General features: G+C 39.8%; 1 protein-coding gene across 11 annotated transcripts in view; it reads right to left on the bottom strand.

The window, feature by feature from the left end:
- The window catches only part of dcp1b (decapping mRNA 1B), a 90432-nt gene that overhangs the window by 68673 nt on the left and 3610 nt on the right, over positions 1-18149 (bottom strand). For 2 of the 11 annotated variants that reach the window (XM_072552248.1, XM_072552247.1), the window contains exon 2: positions 8440-8635. The exons of 6 other annotated variants lie outside the window; for them this stretch is intronic. In XM_072552248.1, the coding sequence (XP_072408349.1) occupies positions 8440-8472 (33 nt within the window). In that variant the 5' untranslated portion in view covers positions 8473-8635. Of the gene's footprint in view, positions 1-8175; positions 8636-18149 lie in introns of all 11 variants that reach the window. 3 more of the 11 variants (XM_072552252.1, XM_072552254.1, XM_072552253.1) reach the window with 2 other exon arrangements.

The raw sequence follows: 18149 nt of genomic DNA, 5'->3' as shown, positions 1-18149 counted from the left end.
TAAATAGGTGATGGAGCGAAAAATAAATTTTCTAAATATTGGGAAGACTATAAAGTTCATTTAAAATTGAAATCCTCTCTCAAAACTCCTCTCAAACTTTTTCCTTTCCAGTGTATCTTGTTATGGGAAGTTCTTATCCCTTTAACCATTTTTGCAACCTTTCCAGTATTTTCTTGAAAGCATTCGCATTCTGCCTGAAGAGTGGTGCTCTGGATTGGACACTTTAGTTGAGGTCAAGCCAATGTTTCAAGAGTTTCATTACAGGAATGTTGTCAGGGCTTAAAAATTATAGCCATGACAAAAGATGAATACGCTAGGGTCATTTACCTTAGAACAGAAGAGATTAAGAGGTGAATTAAGTGAGGTGGTCAAAATATTATGGAAGTTAAACAGGGTGCTGTAACTTTTCTATGGTTCTAACATCTTTGAATTGTTTTGTCCTGTATGCCTCTGTATATAATGCCCTGGATCCCTTATGCCTTTTTAAGCAACTCTTCAATCTGCCATTCCATCTTCAATGGTTCATGCATATGTACCTTCTTCTATGGGGTCTCATGGCATAGCGCCTGTAACTCTAAGCCAGAAGATCCAAGTTCAATTTCTACCAGCCTTGGAGAGTTTTGATCTAAATTAGTTTGAAGGAATGTCTGAAACCTAATGGAATGAGGGAACTAATGGAAATATTAATTCAGGCTTGAATTAAAAGTGAATTAGTGTGCAAATTTGAGGGGCTAGTAATCAGTGGGAGTAAAAGGTCTGAAGGTTGAAATGCTTCCCCAGTTCTAGCTTTAAGGGCAGCTCCTTAGGACTGGGGAAAATAAAAAGTGGAAGAAGACATAGGCAGAACTAAAAAAAAAGAAAGTTCTGCCAAGGGAGGAGGAGTAGCTAGGAACTAATGTTTGAAATACTATGGCAAGCCAGGAACAAATTAGTACAATACAAATAAGATGGCTGCATTTATGGGCAACACCATAGCGAGGTGGAGCATTGCGCTGGCAAGTTGTCTAACAATTAATCAGCTTTTGTTGAAATCAGGGACCTGCTGTAAGAATTGAGAAACAACATTTTTTTTTCCCTTTTACATCTCAAAGATATACATGATGTGAGATTTTAGCTTTTTCTTCTCTGCCTTCCGTAAGGGAGAATAGATCCCTTCAGTTCATACTTTTTTGAATTTTTACAGGTCCAGAAAACCAAAAATGTGCCTCAGAAGCTTTTGCTTTCGAATAATGTAAGCTTATAAAATCTCAGTTCAGATAAACTGATGGACAAATTTGTAACTCAGACTATGATTGGTTGTTATGTGCTGGCTTGACAAGACACATGCAAGTGCACATGGACAGTGATCAGATTTTCGTTAGGAGCAACAAACTATCAGATCTCATTTCAGAGAGAATGTTCATGAAAGATCAGCATGGGCAAATGGGTTTGATTCGTGGGACAATGGCACCAATACGGAGGAAAGAAGATGCTGTGCCACTGGGATTGCCTTCACCTTGAACTGTGCAGGAACCAGTGACTAGCAAAACACATAACATGACCTCTAGGGAGTGTTTTACATTAACTTATACTAAATAGTGAGGTGGGTGAAGAGGGCAAAGGCCAGTCTAAATTGCGCTGTTGCATGTGCGTAGCCACTATGCGGTTCCATGCATGGACCGCAGAGGCTCGCACAGCAGGAAGAAAAATTGGAGGGACAGCATGTTTTTTCAGAAGGGTGGTTTATACATGAAATAGAAGGAATAGGCCAATTTGTAGGCTCTCATGCTTGCTCCAAATCTCAACTCCTCTTTCATACAAGCTCCTTATATCCCTGAACTCTTTGATATTTCAAAAATCTACCCATCTCCTCTTTAAATACTTTCAGTGATCTAACATCTGCAACTCTCTGGGACAGAATTTCAGACACCTCTACCCTCTAGGAGAAATCATTCTTTTGCATCTCAGTTTTAAATGAGTGCCCCCTCATTCTGTAATAATGTCTCCTAACTTGAGACTATCCACATGCAGAAACAAATGTTTCAATATTTACCCTGTCAAACCCTCTCAGGATCTTGAATGTTTCAATAAGATCATCCCCTAACTCTGATATTCTAAACTTTAATTATTAAATGCCTAACCTGTTTAGTCATTCTTGATAAGTCAACTCATTCACCCCAGGAATCAACCGAGTGAATCTCTTTTGAATAGCCTCCAGTGTCACTGCTTGTTTTTAAAGATAAGGGGACCAAAACTGTACACAGTACTTTAGGTGCAGCCTCACCAACAGCCTGCACAGTTGTAATAAGACTTCGCCGTTTTTAAAACTCCAAACCCCAAGCAATAAAGGACAACATTTCACTTGCTGCCCTTAATTACTTACAGTACCTGCATGCTACCTTGTTGTGATTTATGCACACTACCACCCAGATCTGTCTGCACTGCACTTTTTTCCAAGTCTCTCTCCATTTAAATTTTGATTTTTCTATCAGAGTGCATGACCTCACATTTTCCTGCATTAAAATACATGCACTCACCCATACCCATATCCCCTTATGTTCTCATCATGACATACCTTCCCACTTATATTTGTATAATCAGAAAATGAGGATATATTACACTCTGCCCTCCTCCAAGTCATTAATATAGATAATAAATAGCTGAAGCCAGAGATCTGATCCGTGTGGCATCCTACTAACTACATCTTTCCAATCTGAAAAAGAACCATTAATCCTGACTCTGTCTTCTGCATGCTAACCAATACTATCAGCTCCAACTTGGGTAGTAATCTTATGTGGCATTTTATGTAGTGCCATCATAAATACACTGCATCATCAGTTCACGTTTACCAAATGTTTGTTATATCCTCAAAATAATTCTAGTAAATTTTTCCAACATGATTTCCCCTTCAAAAAACCATGCTGACTCTGCTTCATTGTGTTGTGCTTTTGTAAATATTTTTCTATTTCTATTTTATTCCTTAATAATGGACTCAAGCCTTCCCAAACATTTGGCTAACTGGTCTATAATTTTCCTAATTTATGTCTCTGTTCCTGATTAGGGGAGTCACATTAGCAATTTTCCAATCTGCTGGAATGCCCCAAGGATCCATCAAGTTTTGGAATATTTTGAAGATTGTCTCCACGATCTCTGTTGCCACCCCCACTAAAACCCTTGGATGGCCTTCTCCACCCAAGCTTTCAGGCCCTGTAGACTGTTCTGTCTTGAGATTCATTATTTTATCAAATACTTCTTTCCTCATGTTAGAGACTGTTAGAATATAAATTCCCCCCATTAGCATCTTATTGAACTGTTATCATAGAATCCCCAACAGTGTGGAAACAGGCCGTTAGGTCCATGTCTACACCGACCCACTGATGAGTACCCAACTAATCTCCATTTACTCCTGACTAATGCACCGAACCTACACATCCCTGAACACAATGGACAATTTAGCATGGCCAATTCACCTATCCTTCACATCTTTGGATTGAGCAAGGAAACCAGAGCATCCAGAGGAAACCCATGCAGACACGGGGAGAATGTGCAAACTCCACGCGGAGAGTTACCAGAGGCTAGAATCAAACCCGGGTCCCTGGCATTGTGAGGCATTGGGAAGTTTATTGCATATTCCACCATGAACAACAATGCAAAATGCTGGCTTCAATTAGTTGTCATTTCCCCATTCTCTATTATTAATGCCCCCATTGAATTCTCCAAGGTGCCTATACTTGCTTCAGCTACTCTCTTTTTATATGCTCAGGAGTTCTTGCCATCTGTTTTCACACTTCTTGCCAATTTTCTTTTACATCCAATTTTCTCTTTTTATTCGCTTTTTAGTCATCTGTTGCTGGCTCCCCCCAAAAAAATCCAATTGTTTGGCCTACCACTAGTTTGTGTCACTTTGTATGCCTTTGTTTTTTGATTGAATACTTTTTTAAAATCTGCTATGTTAACTATGGGTAGTTCACCCTTACTGACAGAAATAAACATTTGCTGAGTGTTAAGAAACATCTGATTAAGTCTTTACAATGACTCATCCACTGACTTGCCCTTCAGACTATTTTCCCAATCTGTACCTCCTTCTTCATACTTCTCTAACTGCTTGAGTCTATTGGTTTGAACCAGAGCTGTTCTTCAAGAAAAAAGATTTTGAAGTTTGACCAAGTTGTGATTGATATCCTTAAACAGGAGATCTCTTCTTAAATCCTACGTCATTATATATAACCAGGTCTAAAATAGCCTATTCTAGGGGATGCTTCTGCATCTTACTACAGAACACATCACAGAATATATTCGACAAGTTTGCCTTCCATGTTACCCATGTTCATTTGGAAGATTTTGCTCAAGAGAAAGTACAAGGAGTGGTGCAAGGTAGTGATAACCTGTGTGATTGAAAGAGATAAAAACAAAAAAAAATTCAGCAGGTCAGATGAAACATTATCAGCCCAAAAGGTCAACCTTGCCTCCCTCCACAAATGATGTCTCACCCTCCTGAGCTTTTCAGTATCATTATTTTTCTTTCAGACTTACAGTATTCACAATATTTTACTTTTGTACTGTGACAGGAAGTGACAAAGAAGCATACAAATGCACCAACATATAAAGTCAGAGCCATAAAAAGACAGAAATAAGAGCTTTCGATTTGAATATACAGAGCCATACAATGGATGAGTCAAATGGAAATAACTAAAATGCTATGACAGCCTCTCTGGAGAAATACTGCAACATGGCGACAGCTGGACACCTGAATATTAAAAAGGAAGACAGGAAAATCAAGAGGATGGGTGGCTCTGTTAATCAAGGGTCAATCACCTGGAATGCATGGATGATGGACTATACCCCAGGGTTCTGAAGGAAACAGACGGTGACACATTGGTGGTGATCTTTCAGGAATTACTGGAGTCAAGAAGAATCTGGAAAATGGCTAATTTTAAAGGGTTTAAAGGTGGAAGGAGACAGAAGATGGGAAATTATAGGCTTATTAGTCTAACCTCAGATGCTGACAAGACTTTAGAATCTATTATTAAGGATGAGATTGCAGAGTACTTGGAAGTTCATGGTAAAATAGGTTGAGTCATCGCGGTTTCATCAAGGGGAGGTCATGCCAGAGAAATCTGTAAGAATTCATTGAGGCAATGAGCAAGTTAGACAAGAGAAGAACCAATGGACATGATCTATTTGGATTTGCAGAAGGCCTTTGACAAGGTGCCACTCAGCAGGCTGCTAAATAAGAGAGTGTCCATGGTGTTAGAGACAAGGTACTGACGTGATTAAGAGGATTGGTTGACTTGCAGAAGGCAGAGAGTGGGGATAAAATGGTCTTTTTCAGGATGGCATCTGGAGACTAGTGGAGTTCCACAGGAGTCTGTGTTGGGACCACAGCCAGTCACCTTCTATATTTAAGATATGGAGTCAAAAAATGTGGTACTGGAAAAGCACAGCCAGTCAGGCAGCATCCGAGGAGGAGAGTCAACGTTTTGAGCATAAGCTGTTTTCATGTGCTCAAAATGTCGACTCTCCTGCTCCTCAGATGCTGCCTGACCAGCTGTGCTTTTCCAACACTACACTTTTTGACTCTGATCTCCAGCATCTTTCTCCTACATTAAAAGATAAAGATGAAGAAACAGAGGGCATTATTGCTAAGTTTTCAGAGGACGAAGATAGGTGGAGGGACAGGCAGGAGCAGGAAGGTTGAAGAATTTGGACAGGATAGGAGAGTGGGCAAAGAAGCGGCAGATGGAACGTAATGTGGGAAAGTGAGAGGTTACGTACTTTGGTAGGAAGAATAGAGGTGCAGACTATTTTCTAAATGAGGAAAAGGCTTCAGAAATCTGAAGCATAAAAAAGGATTTGGGAAACCAAATTCTCTTAACGTGCAGGCTGAAGTGACAATTAGGAAGTTAGCATTCGTTTCAAAAGAGGTAGAATACAAGGGTAGGGATGTACTGCTGAGGCTGTCTTAGGCTCTGGTCAGACTACATTTTGGCTACTGTGAGCAGTTTTGGCTCCATATCTATGGAAAGATGAGCTGGCCTTGGAGAGGGTCCAGAGAAGGTTTACAAGAATGGCCCTGGGGACGAAGGGTTTGTTATATGAGGAGCGGTTGAGGGCTCTGTCTGTACTGGATGGAGTTGAGAAGGATGAGGGAGATCTCATTGAAACTTACAGAATGGACATGGAGAAATCGAGTAGAAGAGATTCAGACTAGAGTGCATAAGCTTCAGAGGGAAGTGACGACTCTTTAGAACTGAGATGAGAAAGAATTTCTTCAGCCAGAAAGTGGTGAATGTATGGAAGTCGTTGCTGCAGAAGGCTGCGAAGACCACGTCATTGAGTGCACCTAAGTCAGAGAAAGATATGTTCTTGAATAGTAAAGGGATCACAGGTGACGGGGAGAAGGCAGGAGAATGGTGCACACTTTTTGGACTGAATGGCTTAAATCTGCTACTTTATCTAACCTTATAATCTAAGGTCGATATGAGTACATCAGTGAGAAATGAGAAATCAAAATGAATAATGAGGTTGGGTGGTAATACGAAATAACAAAAACAAAGAGAGAAGCTACTGATGACAATTGATGTTCAGCTACATTATAAGACAGGGTATAAATAATAAAAATAATCAGTTCTTGTAAGAAAGGGACAGCAATAAAATTGTGGGAAATTTTACTCTTCCAATAAAGTGAATGAATCAAGGACAAAGATAGCCTAACAAATTGAGTTCACAGAAGGTACGTGGGCCAGTTTCTTAAAACTGGAGATTCTGAAACCAGCCAGGGAACAAGCCACTGTTAATTATCAGATTTAAAGGTTGTATGTTTGCTTGCTGAACAGGCAGGTTTGTTTTCAGACATTTCATCATCAGTGAGTCTCCAATGAAGTGCTGGTATTCTATCCCGCTTGCTATTGGTGTCTTGGTCTGTTGTGGTGGGTGATATCATTTCCAGTTCTTTTTCCTCAGAGGTTGGTAAATGGGGTCCAAATCGATGTGTTTCTTGGTGGAGTCCATCAATTTGGACCCCATTTACCAATTGCTGAGAAAAAGAACCGAAAATGATATCACCCACCTTAACAGACCAAGCCCCATAAATAGAAAGCAGGACAGAACACCAACGCTTCACTGGAGGCTCACTGATGATGTTACCTAGCATGGTGACAAAACTTCTGAAAATAAACCTGCCAGCTCAGCAAGCAAACTCACAATTTGAACCTCAACCTGAGCTAAAAATCTTCTCAAAAATTGCAAACACCAGATTAAAAATTAAACAAGATTAATAAGTGAAGGATCATTACCTATAAATGTTTACATATAATCAAACTTCAATTTGAAATTTGGAAACTAGAGTCCCTCACTGGATTCTTAAAAGCAATATAAACAGTATAAAGAGAGTGTAAGCTAAAGTGGACTGGGAAACTAAGCTACATAACTTAAGAACATTAAAAAACACAGTGATAGACATTTAAGGAGACCCTTGATAGCTCTTAAAACCATTTTCCATTGAAAAAGACACAAGAAGAATGGACCATCTGTGACTAATTAAGTTAAGGATAATATGAATTTGAAAGAAAAGATGCACAATGCTATAAATATTAGTGATCATTAACTTTTAAAACAAAATTCAAACTCTGAATTATATGAAAATAAATCATTCCACATTTTACACGAAACTTTATACAGATATGAATGAAACAAAGCATATACCATTAACTTAAAAGCATATTTTGTAAACCCATATTATTTAACACAACTGCAGGAGATGCACTCATCACATATGCAGTTGCAGTGACTGTGATATCACTGTCTTCTAACATAAGTTTTGCAAATGATTACTCTCAAATATTGCACTGCTAACAACACGGAGATAGCCATACCCACCATATTCTCAACTTTTTAAAATATTGTAGGTGCATTGTTTAAAGTGTGGGAATTACTGTGATTAAGTGCAGGAACTGGTGTATATTTTGTATAAAATAAGGCCAGCAAACAAATCACCAGGGAGGAAGAAGAAGCAGGGTAGTGAGAAATGCAATGAAGAAAAATGAATGAAGCACCATGTGGGGCAGCAAGAGGAAAGCTGTGAAAGCATGGAATATGGACAGAAAATGGGGCAGCAATGAAAAGATAGCAACAACAAGCAAATTACTTTTGGCTCCAATGCAGTGTTAGTGCAGAGATAACGTAAACAGCACTAACTTCCTGTACAGGTGCATTGGCAGGAAATCCACCAACGTTTAAGCTCAGAAGTCCAAACAGACCTTTTATTTGTTCTGAATTTGATGCAACAGCTTTCTATACATTAGAAATCTTGAGGGTTCTCTCAGTTCTTCATGAACCAATTAAGATGTGCCACAGCTCTTAAGAAATCATTTTTACAATTCTCAGTTTCCCAGTTTGGCAAGTTGACTTCCAGAGTATTGTCTCTCTCTGCAAGGAATCCACTACTGATCTCTGACTGACCTGTGCAGGCAGATCTGACACTTCCTTCCTCATTCAATCAAACTTTTACATAAAAAGGGTAGTTCCCTGCAATCTAATCCATGGCAATATCACAAGTCAAAATCCTGGAACACTCTTCTTAACAGCACAGTGGTCTTGCAGCAGTTCCAGAAAGCAGCACATCACCCTTTTAGGTTCAATAAGGAACGTCCAAATCCTAGAAACAAATAAAAAAAGTCCCAGATAGCGATTTAAACAAAGGTATCGTTTACTTTCAAAACAGCTGTTTGATTCTGGGAACTGCATTAATAATTTTTATTCCTCAGAGGGTTGGAGGGTTTAAGCTAGGGAAGAGGCTGATTAGGCTGGGGCTATTTTCCCTGGAGCGTCACAGGCTGAAGGGTGACCTTATGGAGGTTTAGAAAATCATGAGGGTCATGGGTATGGTATATAGACAAGGTCTTTTCCCTGGGGTGGGGGACCCCAAAACTAATGGACATAGGTTTAAGGTAAGAGGGGAAAAATTTTAAGAGGCAATATTTTCACGCAGAGGGTGGTGCATGTGTGGAATGAGCTGCCAGAGGAAGAAGTGGAGGTACAATTACACTTAAAAGGCATCTGAACGTGTGTTTGAATAGAAAGGTTATAGAGGGATATGGGCCAAATGCTGGCAGTGGGCCGCGATTTAGCACGGATATCTGCTCGGCATAGACAGGTTGGGCTGAAGGGTTTGTTTCCATGCTGTATATCTTTGACTCGATGACTAAATAAGAAGTCTAGTAAGACAACCATTATTTTCACAGTAAAACCAATGTTTACAATGTTTTTAACTTCCTTTGAAGAGGGAACCAACTATGTAATAGAAACTGCACAGGTTTTTAATGCAACTTCAACAGCATTTTAGTCTGAATTTATGAGAAATGCCACTGTTAGATGAAGAAAAATAGATTTAACCAACATAGGAGTACAGAAATCCAACATGTAAATGCTGGACATCTCTGAAAACAAGTGCAAATGCCCAAAAAGCTGCCTTTGAGGCAAATCTCTAACTATTGTGCTTGATGCACACAGTCACAGTGGAAGCTTGCAATTTTGTCACCAACAACTTGGAGCTCTGACAGTTGTAGAAAAGGTCAATTCATGTGACTGAGTTATTCAATAAATAACATTTACATTAGGATAACTGAAGTGCACTGCTGTTACCACTATTATTCCTGCACCTCTAACAGCTCAGGAAACTTGCTTCACTATCTTTGCACCTAATTAGTGACCTCTCGAATGCAACAGTGAATGTAATGACAACTTTATTGCTTCTTATCTCTAAATAAATTCTGTATTTGATTCTTTTAAGATATCTCTCTCTAACACAGTCGTTTCCTTCAAAGTAAACACAGTGACCAACTTCATGTTTGTCTTTCCCCATCCTTCCTGTGTACCAAGTAACCAGGCATAATTAGTATGCAGTCCTTCCTCTTTCAGCTAAGCATCTGTCATCATCAAAACATAACCACCCTCATTATACTATGAATTTTCATACAAGCAGGGTCAAGGAGCCAAATGGCCTATTCATGGTGATCATGTAAACCTGAATTAGATTTTATTGCATTTCCTCTGGGCCTGACCCCATGCAATACCTTAATATTTTTACAGTGCAATTTATTTCTCCAACCAATTATGCACCTTATTTTTCTTTTTGCTACATCCTTGTTCCAATTTCCCAGAAAATTAGTTAAAGACACTCTGCAGTACAAACTGTTTCAGGAGGACAATAACTTTAGGACCAAAGTACAGCTCATCTAATCTGCAGTTTCACCTTTCCCTAACTAGTCACAATCTATTTCATGGAATCCCTACAGTGGGGGAAACAGGCCCTTTGGCCCAACAAGTCCACACCGAACCTCCAAAGAGTAAGCCACTCAGACCTATTCCCCTACTCTAAGATTCTACATTTATCTTTTCCTGATCCTGAGAAAGAGCTTTTGCCCCAAATGTCAATTCTCCTGCTCCTTGGATGCTGCCTGACCTGCGGTGCTTTTCCAACACCATATTCTAGAGTCTGATCTCCGGCATCTGCAGTCCTCACTTTCTCCTACCCTATATTTACCCCTGACTAATGCACCTAATCTACACACTCCTGAACACAGTGAGCAATTTAGCATGGCCAATTCACCTAACCTGTGCTTCTTTGGACTGTGAAAGGAAATCAGAGCATCCAGAGAAAACACACGCAGACACTATGAGAATGTGCAAACTCCACACAGACAGTCACCAGAGGCTGGAATGGAACTAGAGTTCCTGGCTGTATGAGGTAGCAGTGCTAACCACTGAGCCACTGTGCCACCCACAGTGCACATCTGCAGTCATACAGTAATCTGCTTTATGCTCCTATTTCTATCCTTAGTAGAGATATTAACTGTTTACTAGTCTCCTTCCTGGCTCATGAAGTCTTCCTACTGGGTCTTGATTAGATTCCCTACAGTGTGGAAATAGGCCCTTCGGCCCAGCAAGTCCACGCCGACCTTCCAAAGAGTAACCCACCCAGACCCATTTCCCTCTGGCTAATGCACCTAACACCATAGGTAATTTAGCATGGCCAATTCACCTAACCTGCACATCTTTGGACTGTGGGAGGAAACCGGAGCACCCGGAGAAAACCCACGCAGACACGGGGAGAATGTGCAATCTCCACGCAGACAGTTGCCAGAGACTGGAATCGAACCTGGGGCCCTGGTGCTGAGAGGCAGCAGTGTGAACCACTGAGCCACCATATCGCCCCTCTAAATATAAAATTGATTAGCTAGCATAACACTACAATACACTTTCCCCTCCTCTACCATTATTCCTCTTTTTACCTATGTTATTGGTACCACTGTCAACCATGGCCACACTTAAACTAAATCACTGCAGACACCAAACAACTATTTTTTATGTTAACTGCTTCTTTTTCTTCTCCTTTAACATTTACCCAACCCTTATCCCACTATTCCTATAGGAGGACTGGTCACCTGTTGCTCAATTTAAACTCAATTCTCTTTGTTCCATCCAAGGTAGTTTTCACTGAGACCCATATCTAATGCAACAGAACCTATTTTTACCAACTTTCTAGTCACCAACTAGTCAACTTGTCCAAATGGCAGCTGACATAAATGGCACCCTCCAGTATTTTCAGACTTTGTAATACACTCGGGTTTTATTCATTATCTCACAATCTTCCAACTCCACTTTTCAACTCTAATTCACTCACTTTGCTCTATTAATTAGCTGATCATAAAAAATGCATCTATAGCTATAGTTTCTATGCCAATGCTGATATATCACTTCCAAACTCCAACAAAATTCCATTTATGATAGTCTTCTCTTCATTATTCATACGCTGTTTGGCAAGATTACATACAGACATTGCAATTTAAGGCCAATGACACTAGTTCTACTTGCCATCACCACCTTTAATATCTCAATTACTTTAATTGTCTCTGATTATACAGTAAATGGCAGAACCCACAGACATGAACAGAGGGTGGTGCAGGGAAAAAATAAGCACTACCGCAGTTAGGTGGTAGTGTGAGGGTAATATGAAAACAAAAGAGAAAGATCAGGAGTGTCAGACGTTCTGTTCAGTCAGGAAGCTGCAGAAAAAAAGTTTTAAACAAAAGATTAAAAAGAACAACGGGATTTAGGTGTACGGATCCACAGTTCCCTGAAAGTAGTAACAAAAGTGGATAAGATGATCAAGAAGGTATATGACACGCTTGCCTTCATCGGTCAGGGCACAGAATATAAAAATTGACAAGTCATATTGCTGTGGTATAGAACTTTAGTTAGGCCACATTTGCAATATTTTGTTCAGTTCTGGTCGCCACACTACCAGAGGAGGTAGAGGCTTGGCGAGGGTACAGAAAAGACTACCAGGATGTTGCTTGATTGGGAGGGTATTAGCTAGGAGGACAGATTGGACAAATTCAGCTGGTTTTCACTTGAACATCAGAGGTTGTGGGGTTGCCTGTTAGCAGTTTACAAATTTATGAAAGGCATGGATAGAACGGACAGTCTCTGAGTCCTTTCACCTCGGTTAGAAATATAATTTCTAGGGGTCATTGTTAGAACATGGGGTAAACCCCTCTGCTAATTTAAACCAGCCACACAGGAAAGATTTGCCATGTGCTGTAATCTGTTAAAAGTCAAGAGGAAAAGAACTATCTCTCCCTCACCTCCGATACATTATCTAAGTGTGAGATCTCAGACTTTGGTCCTGACAATTTCTTTTCAATTAATTTCAAATTAAAGGGCCTCTCTCTTCATGCCTGAATATTAACTCGAAGGGAGTGAACTAAGTAAATTTGTCTGGGGCATCTCTCATGGCAAACAATACGAATGGGATACTTCATCACAGTCATTCGGTAACCCTGACAGTATGCTCTCAACATGGTCTTCAAGGTCTGATGCCAACTTTCTTAAGCTCCCTGGGATTCAGGATGATATGCACTGGATTTAAAAGTGCTGTATACTTACGCTATTCATAACCCCCTTAAATAGCCTAGCAGTAAAATCTGAACCTTGGTCTGACTGAATCTCTCTGGGTAGCCTACATGGCGTGAAAAGAGCTACTAACTCCTCTACCACCTTCTATGCCTTGATAACCCGTAATGGAATTACCTCCAGAAATCTGGTAAACACATTCATTATGGTTAACAAATACTGGTTCCCACTTTCAGTTCATGGGAGGGGACCGACATAATCACTTATAACCCACGTGAAAGGTTCTTCAAAATGTGGGAATTGGCAACAAAGGTGCTGGTTTATGTATGACACATATGACAAAAGTTAACCACATCCTCGTTCATTCCAGGCCAATAAACATGTTTTTGTACCTTGGGCGAGTCTTTTGTACCCCTAGGTGACCTCCTACAGGTAGTTCATACACAACCTGTAACACCTCCTGTCTCTATTCTACCGGCAACACAATCTGGTGCCCTTCTGCCCATTCCTCCTCTGCACTAACCTGCCCTGGTCTCCATTTCCATCTTAGAATTCTATCTTTCAGATAATAACCCTCAGAAATACTCTGTCTCTTTTGCGGAGTATGCATCCACATACATATCTGGTACCGTGTTGTCTATCTGTTGCAAGTCCCTTAGCCTTTCAGGACTAAACACTTCTGTTTGACCCTCTACCTGTTCAGGTTTTTCCTGCATCATTACATCAAACAGGGTGTCCATTAACTGAACCTTAACTCCATCTTTCTCTTTAGCTTTTGCTTCGTGCTGGGACTTGTAATAGTGGGATCTGGTGACTACACAGTCTGAGAAAATACCAGGACATTTCTGTTTTAATTCCTCAGTTTCTTGGTCTTCCTTGAGCTTCTCCACAACAAGGGGTGTCGCTCCCACCTTGGATCCTGCCAAACCATTCTTAACAACAAACTGTATTCCTGGAACTGACACTGTCAATCATTCCTACTGTAACTTCCCCAGTCTTGAGTTAGCATTCCAACATGATCTTACATACGGAAATGCTACATTTCTGTCCATCTATCCCACAAATTACCACACTCTCAGGTAACAGATCAGGAAGAGTGCAAACTCGTCCAGCTCTTACTATCAGTGACTAGTTAGATATTGTAGCTGTCAGAAATTGTAACTTCTTGCCCTTCTCCCTCTATTCTTCTGAGAAAACTTTACTCACAGAGTTGAATCCTTTGTAGAGATCAGGTACTAACTCCATACCCAGCCCCTGCCTAGGCTGTGCACTCTCCTGCAGCTCCTTGGCTCTTCTTGGGGTTTCCTTCACAAATGCCACTGGCTTAGCTTTTTTTTAAAAACCACATCTTCTGCCACAGTGCCATTCTTGAATGACCAGCAACGTGACTTTACGTATCCCACTTTACCACAGTGGAAACACCAAAGGCCTTTTACCTCCCTTCCACCCTCTTGGAATTCTTTTTTATCCTGTGGTAAATTCTTACCAGTGCTCCCCCTCTCCCAAGTTGTATCACTCACAGGACAAAATTCTGGCTGGAAGCTTGTCTTATGCACCAACATGTACTCATCTGCTAATTCTGCTGCCCTGCTCACTTCCTGAACTTTCTGTTCCTCCACATGAACCCTTACCATCTCTGAAGGTGAGTTTTCAAACTCCTCCAGAAGAATGCTCTCTCTTACAGCCTCATAAATGGGTGCATGCTTTAAAAATAGGACCTATCAAAATGACTACGTTAACTCTTTTGAACTCAACTTAAGTCTGACCCGATTCCTTCTTTATGTTTCTGAACTGCTGTCTCTATGCTTCTGGTAGCAATTCAGAAGCATCTAAAATAGCCTGTTTAACCTCTTCATTATCTCTTGACCCCTCATCTGACAGTGCTGCAAATACCTCACTAGCCCTGCCTACCAGTTTAGTCTGAACTAGCATTACCGACAAATCCTCTGGCCACTCCATCTGTCGAGCCAATTTTTCAAATGAAATAAAGAAGGCTTCAACATCTTTCTCATCAAAACATGGCAGAGTTTTGACATTTTTATACATCACTACTGTCTCTTTTAATCTCCATCCTGCTGTTAACTCAACTTTGCTGACTAAGTTGCAAGTTCAAGTTCAAGTTCTCTCTTTTTGTCTCCCTTTCTTCTCTCTCTTTGCTCAAACTTCATCCATGTGGTATTGCAGCCACCATTTGGCTTCTGGATAGGATTAAAAACATTTTTTTAAAGACTTGCCATCCTCCTCCTATTACTTTATTATTATTTATTTATTTATCTATCATCATCATCCTTCTGCCATCCTATTCCACATCAAATCCTAATTATCTATCAACTTCACATTTACCAATCTGCCTGGCTTCCCAACACACCAACATATCAAATTTAAACTTCTAATCCTTGTCTTCAAATCTCTTGAACCATCTTGCTGTTTCTAACCTTGTCAACATCTTAAATCATAAATATATTTTCTGTTCTTCTGATTCCAGCCTCTCTGCACCTTCCATCCCTTCAGCTCAGCCATTCCAGCCAAATCCCATGAAAGAATAAATGAAATTAGATAATGGCTGCACTTAGTTGTCCAGAAATCCCACTAATTAATTTCCTTAAGCTCCCCATCTTTCATTCACCCTGATACCTCTTAAGCAGAGCATTTGTTTACTCAATTAAATTTTCTACCACACCTCTGGAAAACAGCTAGTGATTTTCTATATTTTAAAAAAGATATTATTTAGAGGTAAATTATGTATCGCTATCATTAAAATCTTCTTTCAGACATCTTCAGTTGTCAAATTAGCACGAGAACAGAAAAACTGAATAAGCTGCCAATTAAATAGGTTATTAATTTCTTAGTAGTGTGATTTAATAATTGAGGAGTATATAATACATTTTGACAGCTCTAACTCATTGTATAGTTAAATCTCTATACAAATAAAACATTATTACTGATTACTAACACTACTCTGTACTTTCATGACTGTGGGACAAGCTACTAGTTACTTTAATGCATATCAATGTGGTAATCTCTTTCATATATCTAGATTATGCTTTGTGCAAATGAACTGATGGGCTTGACTACATGACAATGCTTGTATGTCACAATCTATTGATTGTGAAGCACTTTGCAACATCTCATAGCTACACAAATACAAAACCTATTCATTCAATGTTGGCGCCAATAAGTTGTGTCTGAATTGGTCACCAGCTTTAAACTACCATGAATAAACGTGATTTAAAATTATTTCCTTCAAGAAACTACAATATCAATGGTTGATGGGCACAACAGGGAACTGGTTAGATTCAAAGGATGGAATGAAAGATTTTTGGCTTTTTGACTACAAGGAGCTGACATAGAAATGCTACAGTAAATTGGATAAGAACGGCTTTTCAGTATAAAACTGTCTTAAACTTCTCAACAATTAGTGTGAGAAATTTTCCAACTCCCAAAGCTGGCACTCCAGGGAGGTTTAACACCATCAATTTAAAATGATGCAGTACAGATGCTGATCTGCATGCTAGATTTGTTTTGTATTACTGTTTGACTTTATGTATAAATCACACACCTAAAGGAATTAAAACTGTGCAGAGTGGCAATCACACCCCAGCATAAATATAGTCTGAAAATAAAAAATCAAAATTGTACTCTAGCCTACACATCAACACAGTAAATAATATGACTACATTTGGTTTTAGACATTTAGTTCTAACACTTGCACATGCTGTCAGAATACAATTAACTATCAGAATTTCAGCCAACAGTTTTAAAAACCCTGATTGACTTAAAATGAGCAAAAGCAAACATCCCATGGTTACAACTGACATTCAATGGCATTACCATCACTGAATCTCCCACTATCAACATCTTGCGGTTACCATTAAACCAGAAATTGAACTGGTCTATCCATATAAATACTGCGGCTACAACAGCAGGTCAGAAGCTAGGAATCCTGCAACTAGTAACTCAACTCCAATCTCCACAAAGCGTGACCACTATCAACATGGCAAAAGTCAGGAGTGCAATGGAATACTTCCCACTTGTTTGGATGAGCGCAGCACAAACAACTAGAGATCTTCTCACCTTCCAGAAAAAAGGAGCCAATTGATTGACACCAGATCTAGAAACATTCGTGCCCTCCACTATGCAGAGGAGCCTCAATTATCCAAATATCAATTATCTGAGGATGATTTCAAGGTCCTGCAAAAACATTACATCAACGAGGTAAGTGTTTTCGATTTACCTGTACTGAAGATGAGGAAACGCAAGCAAAACTAAATGCAAGCAGCTCAAGCATCAATGACTGGATATTTTTTCAGTTAAAGGTTGTTAACTGAAACAGTCCTTTGCAAAAGTAAATGTTTTAAATGCGTACAAGACAATTTTCTGTTTCAGTATGTGGATGTACCTACTAGAGAAGGTGCAAAACTTGACCTACTCTTGGGAAATAAGGCAGGGCAGGTGACTGAGCACTTTGGGGCCAGCGACCATAATTCTATTAGATTTAAAGTAATGATGGAAAAGGGTACACCAGCTCTAAAAGTTGAAGTTCTAAATTACAGAAAGGCCAATTTTGACGGTATTAAGCAAGAACTTTCAAAAGCTGATTGGAGGCAGATATTCGCAGGTAAAGGGATGGCTGGAAAATGGGAAGCCTTCAGAAATGAGATAATGAGAATCCAGAGAAAGTATCTTCCTGATAGGGTGAAAGGAAAGGCGGGTAGGTATCGGGAATACTGGATGACTAAAGAAATTGAGGGCTTGGTTAAGAAAAAGAAGGTATAGACAGGATAGATCGAGTGAATCCTTAGAAGAGTATGAAGTAGGAGTATACTTAAGAGGGAAATCAGGAGGGCAAAAAGGGGACATGAGATAGCTTTGGCAAACAGAATTAAGGAGAATCCAAAGAGTTTTTACAAATACATTAAGGACAAAAGGGTAACTAGGGAGAGAATGGGGCCCCTCAAAGATCAGCAAGGCGGCCTTTGTGTGGAGCCCCTGAAAATGGGGGAGACACTAAATGAGTATTTTGCATCAGTATTTACTGTGGAAAAGGATATGGAAGATATAGACTCTAGGGAAATAGATGGTGACATCTTGCAAAATGTCCAGATTACAGAGGAGGAAGTGCTGGATGTCTTGAAACAGGTAAAGGTGGATAAATCCCCAGGACCTGATTACGTGTACCCTAGTACTCTGTGGGAAGCTAGAGAAGTGGTTGCTGGGCCTCTTGCTAAGATATTTGTATCATCGATAGTCACAGG

This window comes from Chiloscyllium punctatum, chromosome 32, assembly GCF_047496795.1.
Source record: "Chiloscyllium punctatum isolate Juve2018m chromosome 32, sChiPun1.3, whole genome shotgun sequence".
Taxonomy (NCBI): Eukaryota; Metazoa; Chordata; class Chondrichthyes; order Orectolobiformes; family Hemiscylliidae; genus Chiloscyllium; species Chiloscyllium punctatum.
This window is presented reverse-complemented; position numbering and strand designations above follow the sequence as displayed.